The sequence below is a fragment of the Trichoderma camerunense genome, assembly GCF_050948025.1.
Source record: "Trichoderma camerunense strain CBS 138272 chromosome Unknown V8C40scaffold_2, whole genome shotgun sequence".
Classification (NCBI taxonomy): domain Eukaryota; kingdom Fungi; phylum Ascomycota; class Sordariomycetes; order Hypocreales; family Hypocreaceae; genus Trichoderma; species Trichoderma camerunense.
Window position 1 is genome coordinate 2037298 of NW_028145368.1, and position 17989 is coordinate 2055286.

General features: G+C 49.8%; 6 protein-coding genes across 6 annotated transcripts; 2 read left to right on the plus strand and 4 right to left on the minus strand.

Moving 5' to 3' along the window:
- The first annotated feature begins 67 nt into the window (after positions 1-67).
- Positions 68-2250, plus strand: V8C40DRAFT_233468 (GTP-binding protein TrmE N-terminus-domain-containing protein). The gene is made up of 3 exons (XM_083213369.1): positions 68-530; positions 603-2032; positions 2091-2250. The coding sequence occupies exons 1-3, from the start codon at positions 249-251 to the stop codon at positions 2107-2109; spliced, it is 1731 nt and encodes a 576-aa protein (XP_083078083.1). The 5' UTR covers positions 68-248; the 3' UTR covers positions 2110-2250.
- Positions 2251-2503: 253 nt separating this feature from the next.
- On the minus strand, positions 2504-2791 carry V8C40DRAFT_261732 (uncharacterized protein; the record flags this gene model as incomplete). Its single annotated transcript, XM_083219295.1, has 2 exons — positions 2504-2529; positions 2638-2791. 2 exons carry the CDS (start codon positions 2789-2791, stop codon positions 2504-2506), a joined length of 180 nt encoding a protein of 59 aa, XP_083078084.1.
- Positions 2792-2793: 2 nt separating this feature from the next.
- On the minus strand, positions 2794-3184 carry V8C40DRAFT_100082 (uncharacterized protein). Its single transcript, XM_083210657.1, has one exon. The coding sequence runs from the start codon at positions 3144-3146 to the stop codon at positions 2943-2945; it is 204 nt and encodes a 67-aa protein (XP_083078085.1). The 5' UTR covers positions 3147-3184; the 3' UTR covers positions 2794-2942.
- An 8981-nt stretch (positions 3185-12165) lies between these two features.
- V8C40DRAFT_233479 (trypsin-like serine peptidase) lies at positions 12166-13902 on the plus strand. Its single transcript, XM_083213370.1, has 4 exons — positions 12166-12370; positions 12444-13005; positions 13080-13680; positions 13730-13902. The coding sequence occupies exons 1-3, from the start codon at positions 12187-12189 to the stop codon at positions 13654-13656; spliced, it is 1323 nt and encodes a 440-aa protein (XP_083078086.1). The 5' UTR covers positions 12166-12186; the 3' UTR covers positions 13657-13680; positions 13730-13902.
- Positions 13903-14261: 359 nt separating this feature from the next.
- V8C40DRAFT_282609 (uncharacterized protein) lies at positions 14262-15092 on the minus strand (the record flags this gene model as incomplete). The annotated part of the gene is made up of 1 exon (XM_083221818.1): positions 14262-15092. The coding sequence occupies one exon, from the start codon at positions 15090-15092 to the stop codon at positions 14262-14264; it is 831 nt and encodes a 276-aa protein (XP_083078087.1).
- Positions 15093-15767: 675 nt separating this feature from the next.
- V8C40DRAFT_261735 (uncharacterized protein) lies at positions 15768-17866 on the minus strand (the record flags this gene model as incomplete). The annotated part of the gene is made up of 6 exons (XM_083219296.1): positions 15768-15821; positions 15881-15939; positions 16015-16122; positions 16192-16596; positions 16665-17160; positions 17219-17866. 6 exons carry the CDS (start codon positions 17864-17866, stop codon positions 15768-15770), a joined length of 1770 nt encoding a protein of 589 aa, XP_083078088.1.
- Positions 17867-17989: the final 123 nt, after the last annotated feature.

Sequence of the window (17989 nt, forward strand, 5' to 3'; positions counted from 1 at the left end):
GCCACGGGCACTAACTGTAGTGAAAGCCTCCACTAAATTTTCAGTGCGCTCTCTCACAACGTTCTATCTCGTCTCCATAATGCTGGATGGACGATATGGCTCTCATTATCCCAACACCAACATTGAAATTTTCCTTTCGCCCGCACATCACCAGCCTCGTCTAAGTCGTATATATTGATGCAACACACTTTTGCCACTTTTGATTTCACAGCCACAGCCTTCCTCTTTACCAAGGGGCCTCAAAACCCATGCGCCGCCACAGCCTGCTGCTACAGCACTTGACTCGCGCCGGCAGACGAGGTCCAGGCGTTGCTTTATCAATTCGAGCGCTCAAAAAGGCGCCGTCAAAGTCATGCTCATGTAACCACAGCCTGAGATCCTTTTCGGGCCGGACGTTCAAAGCCAATGAGCTTGAGCAGCTCAGCACTAGATTTGGTGCAGGTACCAACGATACGATATACGCACTTTCGACGGCCCAAGGCAAGGCAGGAATCGCCGTGATTCGCATCTCTGGTCCGGCATGTCTAGACGTAAGTGGGCAGAATTCCAAATTACAGGACGCGGTCAAGTAACCAATCATGACGTTTCGCTTTTATTTTTAGATATACAGAGCCCTGTGTCCATCAAAGACACTGCCAAAGCCTAGATACGCCTCTGTGCGATCGTTACTCGAGCCAAAGCTTGCAGGACTCCAACGAAGTGTGCTGGATTCGGAAGCAGTAGTCCTCTTCTTTCCCTCGCCCAAAACGGTAACTGGAGAAGATGTATTAGAGCTGCACATCCATGGTGGCACAGCTACGATCAAGGCGGTTCTAGCAGCTATCCCGCAGTGTCCGTCTGAGCATCGGATCCGCTACGCTGAGCCTGGGGAGTTTACCAAGAGAGCGTTCCTGAATGATCGTTTGGATCTCGCTCGTGTCGAATCCTTAGGCGACATTCTCTCTGCAGAGACAGAGCAGCAGCGGCGCGCAGCCGTCAGGGGAAACTCGGGAGTGTTGGCTCGCACCTATGAGAGCTGGAGGGAGGAGCTTCTCCTGGCCCGGGGAGAGATCGAGGCATTGATTGACTTTTCAGAGGACCAACATTTTGACGAGTCACCGACGGATTTGCTAGACAACGTAGCGAGGCTAGTGGACAACATCCTCCGAGGCATTCACCTGCACGAGCAGGGTGGCCAGAGGAGTGAGTTGCTGAGGAGCGGTATCCGAATCGCACTGCTTGGGCCGCCAAACGTGGGTAAAAGCTCGTTGATGAACTTGATTGTCGGCCGTGAAGCTTCGATTGTATCTGGCGAGGCTGGCACCACACGAGACATTGTAGAGGCCAGCCTCGACATTCGAGGATATCTGTGTTCCTTTGCGGACACGGCCGGATTCAGGTCGAGCGATGATATAGGACCGTCGGGACCCGTTGGGGCAGTAGAACTGGAGGGAATCCGTAGAGCAAGGCAAAAGGCACAAGAGTCAGATATCGTCGTCGTTCTGGCATCTCTTGAAAGCGGGCCGGCCGGTCCGTTCATCCTCTTCGACCAGGAAACGTTGGACATTGCCGCGGCGGCCGAAGCTCACCTTATCGTGGTAAACAAGAGAGATACGGTCGAGCCTGCGCAACTCCAAAGGATGCTGGATGAATTTCGCCAAAGATTAGGCGAAAAAGTCCCCAGGCTGGGATCGGCCCAAATAGCCGCCATCTCTTGCAAGGAGGCCAGCCTGAGCTCTGAGCTGGGCAAGGATCCAGGAGGAATCCACGCTCTGACAGAGGCCTTGGTAGGCACTTTCTCGCAAATGACAGAGATGCCTGTCGACTTGCAGGATCTGTTGGGGGTGACGGCACGCCAGGCACAGCTCCTGGCCCGATGCAGGGGCCATCTGGAGGAGTTTCTGGCGGAAGCGCGCCCGGAAGATGCGAGTGTCGAGGCGGACACGGTGCTTGCGGCGGAGTATTTGCGGTATGCGGCGGATTGCCTGGCGCGCATCACTGGCAAGGGGGAGGCTGGCGATGTGGAAGATGTGCTAGGCGTGGTATTTGAAAAGTGAGTTGATGCATTCGTTGCCAGTGAGTTACTTTGCATTGCTAACAAGCGTTTCTAGGTTTTGCGTGGGAAAGTAGAGACTCAAGGTAGAGAGAAAAACTCTTGTACTATTATTCTACACTCTAGATAAAAAGTTTGGAAAAAGCAAGAAGTGAAGAGAAAGAAATGGTGCCGTAAAGCTTCAGAAGTCTACCCAAAAACAGAAGAAACAAATCGACCGAACCCATCCATGTATAACTGGCTGCCATTTGCAGCATGATGTCTTGATCCCATGTCCAACGCCGCGTGAATGTCATCAAACCAAAAAAGGGGTGAAGAAGAAGAAGGTGAAGATGAAGAAAAGAGAGATCCCGAAGCCCAAAAATATCCTATGCCGATACAAATACAGAGGGGTAAAAAAGAGAACAGGTGTTGGTTTTTTTTGTCTTGTTTTTTTCCAGTGAGGTGGTATTGCCGTGTGGTTTTTTTTGTCTATCCGTCTTCTCCATGCGCCTCTGCTGTGGCGAAACGAAAATGCCTGTGAAGGCACTGGATGCTTTCAAAACAGAAGAAAAAAGAAAAAAAAAGAAATAGAAGAAAGTTGCAAGAAGCCGTTTAGTATTCACGGGCATCGGGCCGGCGGCCGCTGGAGGAAGAGCTGGAACCGGAGCTGGAACCAGAGCCGGGACCGGTGTTGGGGCGGGAGACGATGTTGTAGCCGCTTCGAGCAGAGTCGACCATGGAGACGGAGACGTCGAAGGAGGAAGCAAAGGCGGCCATTGTGATGATGAGTTTTGGTTTGTTGCTTTGAAAGTGTGTAGGATTTATTTTGGTGGGTGGTTGTAGATGTGGTTGAGGTGGTTTGAGTAGATGAGATATAGATGGTCTTGTGAAAGAGTTGTGGTGAGAGTGAGAGGACTGATGAGATATCTCAAGGATATATATAAGTGTGTATGAGAGAAGAGATGTAGTTGTTTAGTGTGTCTGTTCTGTTTGAGTGTTTGACTGCTGTCTGTCTGAGGAATAGTGGCATCTGGTCTCGGGTTGAAGCAGCCACCTTATATATGCAAAGCCGCAACATCGAAACACCAAACAAGTTGCCCAAAACGAAACGACGTCTTCTGGTTCCCTGCATCGAGACCAGTTCCCAGGATTTTTTGGTAACCGGGTCCCTCCCACACGCCCCCCTGACCTTTTTTCGAAAGGTGAGTGAGATGACGGCTGCCCTGCCCTGTCGTTTATTTCTCGTCGCTCACTATTAGTATTACACGCTTGCACACTTAGAGAGGTACAGCCCAGTTCCCCGGCGCGTGCTCACAACCAGAACTTTACACTACACACCCCCCCTAGCCAAAACGGAATCCCGTCCCAGTCTAACTCTCTCTCTCTTTTTCTCTTTCTCTTCCCTCTCATCCCATAGGGGAGTTGTGGGTGGCAGGGTGGCTGACGGCCCTTTTTTTGGGGGCGTGGGCTTTGCCCGCTTTGATCAAGCCGTAGGGCTGAGGTTGCGCGTGAGTCAGCCCAATCGTAGAGGCTACCGATGTGCAACTAAGCACCGCATTTTTCCTGCACTGCACTGCAATCCTGACTGCATGCGGTTCGGTTGTCATGTATAGTGTCTACATCGTGTATGATGTATAGTGTGTACGACTCGTTCGGATCACCATCCACCGTCTTCTTTTGTGCGGGATGCAGCCTTCTTGGGCCTCGTGGCAATTCCTATGGGAGGGTTCCTGTCGGCGTCTCCATCCAATCTCATCGACGGACCGGGAGCCGGCTGCAGTAGAAGCACAAAAAAAAGATGGAGGCGTGCATGCAGATTTCTGGATCCAGGGCAAGAGGATTCATGTTGAATCATTTCACAGTTTCCCCTAGGCATACATCATAGTATTGCTTGCCCATTGGAAAAGGCCCCGTGTATCGTATAGGCATCTCCAGCGAGCGATAGCCGGTACGAATAACCCAATCGAGAGGCCGTCATTCCCCCTAACACAACATCAAACTGTATTTTGTCCTGTCATGGCTCAAACCCACCACCATCCTCTCCCACCCCCCGGTCCACCCTCCATTTTCTGGGCTCTCGTCTGATACAGTACTGTGTCTTCTTTTTTCTTCCTTTAGCTTTTTGTCACAGTGAGGAGGGGAGAGGCAAATGGCCTCGAGTGGGTGGAGAAACTACCCGTGGCCTAAAACTTGTGCCAGGTTGCGCACTGATGCTCTAGACGTTCCGTCGGTAAAGGATCCCAGGCCATCATCTCATCTCAAAAGACCAGACCACAGGCAGATTACAGGTGGTACTAGCCAGGCTGATGCCGACCAAAAGGTCATGTCCTCTGCCCATGTAAGTGCACAGATTGGGGAGTTGCTTTCTATCGCAGCCCCCACGTGGCGCGTACCTTTTTCGCCTTGAAAGGATGCCGTATTCGTCCAACTGGGCAGTGCCAGGGGGGGGAGGTCCCTTGCTGATGGAGCCAGCCACTACGACGCAACCCTTGAGGTTTTGGTGGTGGTGGTGGGCAGTAGTTGGCGAAGGAGAGACAAGGCCATGTCATCTCATCGTCGCTCTTGGGGACTCGATGAGGGCATCAATGCCCAGTAGAGTTACATGATGCGCCCTTCTCCACGCATGCAATGCGAGCGAGCAATGTCACGTACTGGTCCCAGCAGATGCAAATAATGTACCAGCGGCAGGGCTAGCCTCATGTAGATGCTTCCATCCTAACTGGGCACTTAATGTTGTACGCAAGGCAGAAAAAGACATGGCGATGATGGATGGGGATATCAGATTGAGGTTGAGGTTACAAGCGGCACCATACAGTAATACGTGCAATCCAGTGAAGTGTCAAGTACATGTACACGCCTACCTGTACTCGGAAGTACATATCTTCGGCAAATATGACACGACACGGCACAGCATGGCATGGCATGGCATGGACATCATGTCAAAATAGCCATGGCACAGCATGGATCCCCCAGCAGAGCCAGAGCCCAGAGCTGCAGCCAGAGCTAATAGACACCTAGGACAAGACGATTTGATTCATCCAAGCGAATCCCTTGATCCTCTCGTCTCGTCTCTTTCAAATCTCTCTGCGGTCGCTTTCGTTCCCGGCTTCTGATACGGGGCCAGTCGCGGCAGACTATCGCTTGTTGACTCCAAAATAAGACGAGACGAAGCTTCTAAGCCCCCCTCTTGCCTAGGGTGCCGCCGCTGATCTATGATTCATTGCCGAGGACCTGGGAAGGGAAAAGATGCCTCGCTTGCGGCCAAAAAAAGGAACAAATCCAAACCGGCACTAATACGGACTGCCGCCAGCGCTTGGCGCTGTTGCATCCATTTGATCCATGTGGACGGAATAGAGAGAGTACAGGTACCGGAATTACATGTTAGTGGACGGTGCAGTACATGTACATCCAATGTAATGGATGGATGCTTGGCAATCAGTTGACAGGGCGCTGCTATTGACTGCCATCGTATGTGACCAGTACCCGTCAAGACGTCCAATCTCATTTGATTGATTCAACACAACAAGACCAAAAACCGCATTGGAAATAAAAAAGAGCCCATGGGTTCCCACCTCCGTAAGCGCCGCGAAGCTCACCAAACAGCCCTCGGCCTCTCTCTTAGGGTAAGGTTTTTCTGGGGGGATAAAAATAGCGGCCCAATGGCAAGCGAGCCGCGCGGAGGGGGGCGGTACTTGATTTGCTGGCCTCGCTTCGGCAAGCTTGTGCTTACTGTGTCGTTAGTATGGAGGAGACCATCCATTGTAATGTAATTAGAAGTTTCCAGTGAAGTGACGGGAGTTTGAAAGAGCATCTGCCCTCGTTTACAGGTACTCGCTTGGGGGGATGGACGATTGATGATTCGCTTCACCAGCCTCACAAGGCGTCAGCACTTGATTCCGGAAAAGGGGCCACGCGCACCGCCCATCTCACGGGGTTTCTTCGTTCCATTTTCGCTAGGTTCACTCGGGATCGCTGTTGCTGTTGCTGCCGCTGCTGCTGTTGTCGTTGCTATCACGGATGCTGTAGGCGCCGCCGCCGCATATCTCGCCCGCGGCTGTTTTGTTTGCACAATCGAGATGCCGCGCCTGGACGGACGCAACGTAATCGGGCTTGGCCCTGCGAAAGCCGGGCTGCACAGTAAGCACGAGGAAATTGCGCTTGATCCATTTTTGCCTTGTTTGGAGCCTCTTTCCAGGTTCCGTGATAACTGACAGGCACAAGGCACAGGCAGCGCATAGCATAGCATCAATAACAGAGCATAGCAGAGTACATAATAGCGTCCCCCACGATGGGCAGGGCGGAACAGGATGTATCGCCTGGCACAGTTCGCTTAGGCGAGGTACCTTGTCTGTTTAGGTTGTTTTAGCACTCGTGCTTGTCTGGTGTTCCTGGAACCTTCATATCAATCCATCCATGCTTCAAGGTTCAAGCTTTTAGCACCCGTCATCATCATCTTTGCAGGTATTACCGGACGGCGAAATTCGAATGTTGCAAATTACCCTATCTACGGTATGGAGCTCCTTGTTGATCGTTGAACTTGAATTTGAGTTCTCCAAGAAGACCGCATCGCAACTTTGACTCGATACGGAGCCCGGCAACCTACCAAGTATCAAGCGCGAGGCAGCTCGGCCTTGGCCTACAGCCGGCGACCTCGCCTGTCAGATCCCAAATGCACGCTCGCTGCGGATGAGCATGACTGCCGGATGACTGATTCATGAACTTCTTGCCTAGGCAGGAACAATTTACTAATTCACTTATTTGATTTTGTGTCGTCGAATCACCAGAAAAGCAGGTGCCTGGAGGGAACTCGAGCGATGCAACATTACACTCATTCCAGCCTTATAGGCACTGTATACTCCCATCCTTCCAAGTGGCAATGACGTCTACATCGCAACGAAAAATACTCATACAGGCACGCCTCCGTCACAAGCATCTCCGGATCGCCTATTCATTTTCAGACGGTTTGTTAGCCTCTCACGGGCCGTCCAGTCATTTTTTGCGGGTGCCTGGCCGCCAAAGGAGCCGGCGTCCTATGGCGTCGTCCCGTCCTGACGGAGTCCGTGACGAAGGATCAAGCCGTACTTTTGTAGTCCCGCAAGCGTTCAACGAAACAAACCGGCGACCTAGAGTCGGTTTGTCGTCGTATCGCGTATTGCGCATTGCGCCCCCCGCCAAGGGCAGTAGGAGTTTACGAGTTTCGGATCGTGACAGATCCGGGCGAATACCCTCTCTCGTGTTCGGAACTGTATTGTGCTCCATGGTCCTTTCAAAATGAGGAATGTACTTTACATGCGTGCAGTCATCGTGCATACATCATGTAGGCACGTGTATGATATGCCATTGATGTTTTCTGTCCTCGCCAATGCATCGAGAAAGCGAGTGTAACGCCATGGACAGCCTTACCGTCCCCTTACCGCCATTCCGCCAGATCTGGGTTCGCAGAAAGGACTAGTCCGCATACATGCATGCCCATGGCTTGAAGCGAAATTCAGGCTGGGTGTCAGAGTCAGCTTCTAGAAGATCAGATGGAAAGGGCCATTCATGCAGCCTTGCATGTTGCTTTGCCGAGCACAGCCCTACGGGATTTGGGTGCGGCTGCACAGACAAAAGAGGTTCGCCGGGAGCAGTGCCCGTTAGACGGCGATGACGATGGCCTCGTCACCAACTTGTGCGTATGAGTGTGTGTGCTACTCGACTTACACAACATGTGTATGTAGTTGACCTGGGTACCCGTATAAACCGAACTTGGTGTAGGATGGAGTGGGATTTGGTAGTGCGCTGTTTCATCCTTGTCGTTGTCTGTGTTCCAGCGTCAACTCACGCCAAAAAGGCTAGCTACCCTGCACACGTAATTCACAGACAAGACAAATAAGGAATTGGATTCGAAATCATCATCATCCGGTAGATAGACCGTGATAAACGACCCCCAAGACCCCCCCGGGCGGCGCAGCAACTGGGTGCCCGCTTCCTTGCCTCAGGCCGTGGTCACGCCCGGCAAGGGGCACAGCCGGGCTGTGAGAGCCAGTTCCTGTTGGTGTATGCGGTACTGTATTACTCCGTCTGGGCAATGACAAAGCACTCACAGGAGCAGACAGCACAGCTGGGGTGATTGATGGATTGCCGCCCGAGTCATTGCGGCTGATAACTCGTACGAGTAGCGGCGATGTCAACGTTCTCGGAATGCAGTTCAAGGCTCCAGACCCGGCTGGCCATTGTCAACATGAACCCAATACGACTTTGATTTCAATTGCAGGGCGCGGCACGGCATCCGGCTGTGTTCCTGGCCTTGCCTCTGCCTTGCCTTGCCTGTCCTGGGCATAGTTATTACATGTATCTTCCTTACCCGCGCTTATTATTATACATTGATCATACTGTACAACTACTCGTACTGTACAGCTACTGCACATTTACATCAAATTCAATTACATGCCGCCTCCTGCGGGCGATCCCACGGCCCGGGGCAACGCAGCCGGGCTTCCGCGACTTCGAGTTGTGACTTGTGAGTGCACGGGCCGATCCGCCAGAACCATTCAGCCGGATACTCTCGTGCAGTGCAGAGTTGCAGCAGCTTCGAAGGGCAGGCTATTGCCATTGATCGTGCTCTTAGAGCCTTAACCCTATTTGCTGTCAACGTTCCATGTATTAATCATCATCACGGCTTTGCTGCGACATCTGCGCTCTTTTTTTTCTTCTTCACTCTCACTTCTCTTCTTTTAATCCCCTCATGGCTCATTTCATTTACTCGCCGCTCTCGGCAACTTCCCTTTTCGATGCCTTTGCTCGTGTCCCATGATCATGATGTTCTCACGTCTTTGAACGCCAGGAAATTTGATACGCTCGAATGCTACTCACACCAGCACCCTGACAGACACCTCTTCGCTGCCTGCAGCATCAGATTACGGCGCATATAATATCAACGTGCTCGCAGTTGCCAGCACGAAGTAGCGTCCTTTTGGCCCTTGGCTGTGATGAGCCCTGCAGGTGGGCTATGGGTCTTTTTATCCAAACGAGCACAGGCATCATCCTGACCTGACCACGCCCCAGGCCCAGGATTGACAGTTTCTCCCCCCTGGCCATATCGTCCATGGCCCATGGGCTGTGTATGTATGTACAGTGTCGTGATGGTGCTAGTGCTCGCATGGGGAAATGCTACTTACTGGGTATGCGAGTGTTATAAGCCTGCAAGCAACCCCCCCGGCTGACTTACAACTAACCCTGACCATGACAGATCCCGGATCCAGCAAAGCGTCGAGGCCGACAACACACGGCAGCGTTGTAGCGCAGTTGATCCCCACGTGGAAGAGAGAGGCTCATGTTGCAGCTTGCAACCCGCTTTAGACCCGTTGTCTTTAGGACTGTCATCCTGGGAAGGTGAGCGAATACTTGGTATATACGATACGCTCTCACCTGGGGCCGGAGACTATCTTACCAAACCTCCGGCCAAGGCCACGGACAATCTGTTACGATTACCGTGCTTGCTTGGTATACTGTCCCTGTGCTCGTACCGCTTCCTGCAAGGATCTTCACCAAAAGGGAGGGCACGGAAACAGCAGTCTACGGAACTTTCGGGCTACTTCCAGGCTGTCCTGCCCATCAAATCTGCTGATGGCCCTGTAATATTGGAAAATCAGCACATGGGGGCTGCTCAAGAAGGGGGGGGTGGGAGGGAGCAGAGGGTGGTCTGGACCTCACTCTCGTCTTGAATTGTTCCGACTCGCCCGCGCAATTGTGATCTCGCCCATCACGTAAGCGCGAGATCTCTCTCGCAGTACCGGCGCTCAAGATAAGCCCGATATTGCGCTGGATTGCTAAGGATCGACGCGAGGTGCGAAAGGGGATGATTCTGCCCACTTGGATCACTTCCCGGCGGCATGCGGTAGGAAGGAAGGCGTCGGCAAACGAAAGGGGAGATGGAGATTCGCCCAGTACTGACTTCGTGTCGATCCAGTCGAGTGTGAGATTCCTTCCCACACATCATCACATCGAACAGCCTATTTCTCCATCTTGCATGGCATGTATACACCACCACCAGCTGCAGCCTACTCCACACTGCGCGACTTGAGCGGACCGAAGGCGTTATCTCTTCCCATGATTAGGAGGACAAAGGAAGGTCAGTTCAACAGATGCTACGATACTCCCATCGTCATGGGTACGGTAGCAGTGTCGCAATGAGAAGCACCGTCAATCTGGCTGCTGGAGCCGGACCGTTCTCTCTAGGAGCCCCATGACTCGTGCCATTCCGTACACTTTTCGTTTGGGGAACCGTATACATTGGTGAGACGACGATGGTTGCGGAATCTGTCGTGCCATTGAAAGGACACTCTGGCTATCTCTGCCCCAGCATGGCCTGGCATCTTGGACATGGTCACGGGCCAGTCCATATTTTCCTAGTCATCAAGGTACGCCGAACAATACTACTACAGCTATGACTCCGTGATCGGTATCTCCTCCCATATCTCCTCCCAATGACACGGAGTCGGCTCTTCGGCTGTCATTGCCCTTTCTTTTTGTTGTCTGTGCTTTCTTCAAAACTTACCGAATGCTAGGACCACGAGGCCCGTGTGTCTCCCCTCCTTCTCCTCCACCCCCTAGCACGGAATATTGCTAGAGGTCTGGGGCATCGGGGGGTTGTAAGACGCGTCTTTTTTTTACACACTCTCTAGTTGTTGGCTTACAGGTACAATTGCCGAAAAGGTCAATACTCACAAAGAAAAAAGTCATAGACCACTCAATCCACCTTGAGACGATTAAGGGATATAGTATAGTGGACCCCTGTGATGCTCCTCGTGGAATCGTTTCAAAAGCCTCTTGGCATATGCCATGTCCTCGACAATCTAGCAAGAGTCTCACGCATAAGTGGTGCCGCCGCGCTCCCTACGTGGGATGATATCCTGCTAATTGCAATCACATTTCGGGGGGCGTTTACCGGCAAAGCATCCTAGCTGTGGAGAGCCACTAGTATCTGACTTTATTTCTTTGCTGCTCTGGGATAAGTGCCGCAACGAACAGGGGGGAAGGCTCTCTCTTTTCGAAATTGGAATGATTCAATCGCCTTTTGCTTCAAAATGTGTCGTGCCCTTGCAGGCGTGAGAAAATGGGGCCATTTTAATCCCGGAAGGTGATCATTACTGACCCTTTTTGAGGAAAAAGAGAAACGGGGGGCCCCTTCGACAAACGACACGCCGTCGCATATTTGGAGGGGGGGTCTGATCAAGAAAAGACGTGAACGTCCCTGAAATTACATACATGGCGGTGGGCGCTTGTATGAGCCGTATGAGATTTCCGCGAGAAGCTAAAAGAGCGATGCTTGTCGCTGCTGTGCCGTGTTTTGCTGCTCGGATGGGGAATAGACTGAGATGACATCTCGTATTCTACAGTATAATGATCGACGCCTTGCGTATTTGGGCTAGATGCGCATTTGCTCACTTATAGAACAGAGTCGGATTGCATGTAAAAAGGCGATCCTAGTCGGAGCTAGCTTCGCCCAACTAACATGGGCTGCAAGGGTCCGACTTCAACTACAGCGACAGGCGGAAGCGTTCCGCAAAAGGCACTTCTGTTCGTTGAAGGATCGATCGAAATAGGAATGAACGAGGGGATCAAAAAGGACACGATGATAACTTTCGTTGGCGTTGCTCTCAGATTTTTGGTGGAGGAGGGGAGATGGGCTTCGAGAAGTGGGCCAAACCCTCCCGGAGCGGGCTGTAAGGCTACGGCAATTGGGTTAGGAGGATCGATCATCCTAAGCGGCCGTCGGATAGAGATGAAAGGAGTTTGATTACAATGCAGGCGAAGCTAATTCGCCGTCTATCGCTTGCCGATGGATAGGAATCAACTAACTAGCAGGACAAAGACACGAGTTGCCACTATTCGTCTAGAGGCTTATTCTGCTCGTGGGGTGATGATACTCGAATTACTCTGGCAAGACGCCAATTAACGGAGTGGCGAACAAAGAGTTTCATAGCCTTGCGTCCTGCATCCCCAACCTCCTCTAGCGATTCGATTAACACGTCGTCATGCAGTTGATGCTGGTAAGAGTAAGAGTTGGGCAGCAATACATGGATTGGTCCAAGGCAGCAGTCTCCAATGAGTCCAACGAGTCTGGTGGTTAAACTTTGTACGACAGTTCAATATTACTTACTCCTTTTCATACTCTCTTCTTGCAAGTGAAAATGCTCTACAGACTCGGTATTGAATTCTCCTCGGACACCATCATGGAGTATCCGCGCATCATAGCCCCTGGCGCCGTCCATCGAAGCCGCACCGAGAATCAGCAGCCCGATGTGAACAAAGGTCTCGATAAGGCCAGTTTCGATCTGAAAAACAGCATCGTTAGGCTGCAATGTGACTTTGGCGGTGTGTATCTGGCCTTTTGGTGACATCTCTCTCCTTGTGAATGACTATATGGCTGACTGTTTTGATAATGTAGAGGGACCGACATATGGCACGGGGTTCTTTGTCAACTTTCCTTGCAGCACGTACGATGTCATCTTGACTGCCGCCCATAACCTCATCAATAATCAGAAAGTTACGGTCCAGGACTTGAAGGTCTTTTGTGCAAAGCCTGAAAAGAGTAGGAAGAATAATGGAGAAGGGGCTGAAAATGATGGATTAGAGCCCGAGCCTGTTGCTGGGTTCAAAATCTGTCCCCAGTATATCGAAATTCTTGAGACCAAGCCCAATGCCCCAGATAAGGGCTCATATGATTATGGCATCATCTTGCTGGCGAAGGACAAGACCAAAGAAAGCAATAGGCAGGGTCTGGGGTTGAATCTTGGGCTCAGCTCCTCTTTCAACTTGCAAGGCTCAAAAGTTGCCAACGTCAGTGGCTATGGAGGAAATGTTTCAAGTTCTCCGCTGCAACACAGCTCCGGTTCAATCAAGTCAAGTGGAAAACAATGCGTCGAATACAAAGCACCGACAGAACAAGGAATGAGCGGAGCCCCAGTTTGGATTCCCTACGGCGGACATCCAATGGTAGTGGGTATACAGTAAGTTTTGATAAGACTTCCGAATGAATTCCACAACTATTCATCGCATGAGCTGACCTATCTTTACTCTCTAGCAATATGAGGCCGAAAATAAAGACTGGCGGAAGCAGAGGCACAAAGATCACCGAAGAAGTTTTTCGTACCATATGCGCATGGTTAGGCATAGGCTTCTTTGGTAAGCGTCTCTGCGCCATTGGAAAGAAAAACAAGCCACACAACACATATCTTTCCTTTTTCCAGCACAGCGATTTCGCCAAGGTGTTTCTAGGGTCATCGGAAGAGGCCACAAATCAGGATAACGTGACGTTTGACATTATGCCGACAACCATCTTCCCAAGATGGACTGGGAGACAAGTGCTTTATGCGTTCAAATTTCATAGGCCATCAGCTTGGAGTGATGAGAAAAAGTGTTGGGTTGAGTGGCAGCCAAAACAGCAACGGGCTATACTTGTGGACACTTTGAAGGACGTCAACCTTGTCAGACTGGACGAAAAAATGCTCAAGACTGGTAAAAAACGACTTCTTGTGCTTATACCTGCACCGGGAGATGTAAGCAAAATGCAGGAGCTGAGGTTGTATGACGATGATCGGGATGAGGATGACATTGAAGATGGAATGACTGAGTTTGCGGGTGTTTCGTTTGGACAATAGGGGGATAGGGCGGATATGGTTGGGGTAAGTATCATTCCCGAACGGATAGATATGAAGCTAACACTGTTGCCAGAGTCGACTGTTTGTGATTGAGTAGGCTTGAGAGTCATATGAGCGAACTGATTTATGATTTTTCTGACATAGAATGTTACGACCCACGCTGGGTTTATCTACTAGATCTACCTCTATATATTGAGTCTATTTCTATTATTCAATCAACCTCTATCTACCAGATCTATCTCTGTCTTCTAGATCTATCTCTGTCTACTAAAGGTATATCTATCTACTAGAGGTACATCTATCTACTAGAGGTATCTACTAGTGGTATATCTATCTACTACACTACAGCGTCTGTGTGAAAATGTGAATATCTTGTCTATGATAAGTTATTAGTGTCTTGTAAGCTTTTTTGCTATAGTATAACTCCTCTACACTAATTCATCTATAGAATAAATGATAATTTATATAGTAATACAGACTTCCCCTTCTATATTTTTTCCAAGTTTCTTTCAATCGACCCGATACAAGAAGCTTAGTTTTTCTTATATGACGTACAGAAATACCCCTATATTCGCAACAACAACGCCCGAACAAAAAAACAACCTCTATGCCTCTCCTATTAATCTCTCGGCTCTCCAAGTAGCCTTGGCAAGACGTTGCAACTCATTATTGCCTATAACCACATCCATTTCGCCTGAGCCTCTCCTAGGCGGGCGAAGAAACAGGGACCGAAAATTCAGCCATAGTGGACCGCGAAACACCTCATAGGATGCTACTGGGATAGTGCCAGATGCATCAACGACTCTTCTGATAGTAACCTTTTGGACACGAGAAGGGCCTGCTCTCCACTGCTCGATGGTGATGCCTCCAGTGGATGTATTCACCTCGAATAGAAGGACGAGCCTTACCTCGTGTCCTGAGGCTCTCAACCACCAACCGGCCTTTTTTCTGAGCAGCGGCATCGAATTGGAAGGACCAAAATCGACAACAATCGTCGGCCAATCGTGTAGGATTGAGGGCCGAAGAAGACGTGGCCGGCCGGCTAAATTGGCCTCTCCAGAAGAAAGGAGGTCTCCGTTGAATCTTTCAAGGTAAGTTATGCTGTCCTCGTGGAGCCACTCCCCACTCAACCCCATTGCCTTTATTTTTCGAGCAATGACGAGGTCGAGATGTCGACTGGCAGCATCATGGCATGGATTTGGCATCGTTATGATGAGATCCTGGATTTCGCCAAGGTACAGGAAAAATCTGTACCTGCGACGTCTCTCGGCTCTTTCTGCACAGATACTTTCATACGTTTGACGACTGACTTGGTCGACAATAAGACCTTGGCTGGTTGTAGTCTCCAGCTTCTCAAAAAGATTGTCAAGGGTAGAAAATGTAGTCAGTGGGCACCTGTCGTCGACAGATGATATGGAGTTATTCGTGGCTGACATCTTTCCAAGTCTGCGTGATAATAACGGTAAGAAGAAGTTTGGCGCGCAATGCTGCAATTGCTGAAATCGACTGTAAGACGAAGATTTTGTTTAAGAGTAGTAATGAAAGGGAAGACAGGGAAGGGAAGTTGGGGGAATTATATAGGCGACAACAAAACCAGCCTACCGCGTCTCAAACCTTGAATATAGCCACTCCGAGGACACTTTCAGATAACAAAAAGTTCTCAATGCATAAAATCACACAATTGGAAAGGGGAATTGATAAACTTCAGAAACTAAACTATGATAGCTACTTGGCTACACTTATATATCATGCAGCTACAGAAGTACCAAAGCTCTTGACCAAAGTATGTATGTGAATATTGCGCCTGCATTATCATTAACCTAAAGAAACTAACTTAGAAGCCATTCAAGACAGGAAAAAATTGTAAAGAAAATTTCAGCGTAGGCAGTCCAGCGATAGAAAAGAAAGGTGACTAATACAAGAAGAAGAAAAAGAAAAGAAAGAAAGCTTTTCAACAAAAGAAAAGTATGACCAAAGAATGTCTCAAAGAAAGGATCCTCCCAGTTCCCACCATTGCGCCTGAACTTTTGCCAACGAGTCCCACCTCATTTGATTCCATTTACTCCCATAACTCCTCAGCACCTAGCAAACACATAAATCTACCTATACATTTAATCGCTGCAGCTTCCCAAGCTGGCAATCGGTCCCATGAGGGTTTGCAGAAGCTGTGTGGCTGATTAGCACAATCATGGCGTATTTAGGCATCTGCTGCAACCAAACTTACCCATCGCTCGAGATCCTCCTCATTCTCGTTGAATTCTCTGCATCCCTCATCAAGGCGCTCTTTAGGTTTGAACTTGTATTAGCCTTTGTGTGCTCGTTATTGGGCAGCTATGTTGTGGAACACGAAGTACTTACGGGTGGTGCAGTAGAGCCACTCAGTCAGTTCGTCATCCTCTTTCAGCTGTTGCAGAAAATCTGCTGCAGAGGAATCATTGCCAATCTGACTAATTTGGAATCGAACAGCTATCAAAACAGTTAGTATTTGATGCACCGTGTCCATTAAAACAAGCATGATTAAAGTAACTGGCATACTTTGCTCAGGGTAATCGTGCTCGGTAAGGAATTCAATGCAGCTGACAATTGCCTCCTTGAACTTGGTTCTGGTCTCACCACTGGCACAGCCATCCGTGATGCAGGAGATGAGAATAGGCCTCTCTATCTTTCCTCCCGCCTTGATGACATCGTAAATCAGGGGCTTGAGAATCTTTTGTTCCAGTTGAGTGCCGATCCTGGTCTTACCACCTAGCTTGGTTGTCTTCATGATCTCTTCGACTTCCTCAGCTTTAAGCTTTGGGTTCATATCGCGTTTGTCGTTGATGAAGAGCAAGCCTGCTCCGAAGCCGTCGGGTACTAACAATGTAGAGATTCGGGCGACTCGTCGAACAAGATCAATCTGGTCGGACTGACGTGTGCCTTGTTTCATGGAACCACTGTCGTCTGTGTGGAGCAATGTGATGATCAGTAGCTGCACGTCTGATTGGTAACATGCCTATGTTTAAACTCACCGCAATAAAAGACCGGTTGGTAAAGAGCAAGCTTCGTAATGTCCTCGATATCCTTGCCTTTTTTGAGCAAATTGTCTTCTTTTCCTTGAAGCTCCACTGCTTTGCTCGCAATGGTTTTTAGGATATCATCATCCTCTTTGAAGAAATAATCGAGGCCGGTGTCACCAATAAACTGCATCATGCTGGCCTGGAATTCTTCTGCCGTGGTGTGTTCTGAAATCTCCGACACAAGCGGAATAGAAGTAACATCATTTGTAACGTCATTCGGAACATCATCTGTAACTGGAGGGAGAGCAACTGTTCTGGCATCTGGGGTCTGGGTCTGGGTCTGGGACTGGGACTGGGACTGGGACTGAGGCTGGGGCTGGAAGTCTCCGAAGCCGAGAGAATCAGTCGTGTTAGAGTCAGTGTAGATCCTATTTCTCAAAATCTCGGTCTGTTCGGGTGGGGCATCTGCGGTGTTGGAGACGTTGGATCGCATGTTCTCAGGTACGCACTAAGAGAAGGCTCAAGTCAATATTCACGAAATGTAAACTGAGGATTGTCTCACTTACACCGAAGGACTGATTCATGTTACCCTGGATGCCAAAAATTGTCTTAACCGCACCTTTGAGGGTATGATTCATGAAACCAATGGACTTGAAGAAGTAGTTGATAATCTCAGTTACAATTTCATCCCTGTTCTTGGCAGGCAATGGATCTTGTTTGATAGCCTGAATCACCGCCGGGTCTTTGGTGGCCTCTGCGAACTCTTCAATGGTCACAGGGTTTGTTCCTTTCTTGACTCCTATGGTAGTAGATGCGCCCATGTCTGTCAGAAGCTTGATGGCACCGGGATCACGATGCTCAATGAGCTTCATGAGGGCAGTGGTGCCATCTATCGCTTGGACATCGGGATCTGCACCTTTATGCAAGAGATACTCGATGACTTCGCGACGCCGCTGCTGGGTGACGGAAGAGTGGCTGAAGGATGCATACCATAGCGCAGTTCGATTCTTGTCGTTGATATGATTGACGTTTGCATTTTCGCTTAATAGGACCTTGACCACGTCGATATGGCCCTTTAGAGAAGCATAAGCAAGGGCGGTCCGACCCTTGCGATCGAGTTCGTCAATGTTAAAGTGGAGTGATGCCGATTTGTAATGATCAAGGGTATCTGTAGTAAGACTGCCTTGGGCAGCGGCATCGTGTAGAGTGATCATTGCTTCGCAATTGAGAGTAAGATTAATTGAAATTCTGAGTGAGATTTTGATTGGATTCTAGAATGATTTCCGGGGGAACGATTGCTATAAATTACAGGGGAGAAGATGGTGGAAGTGTTGGTT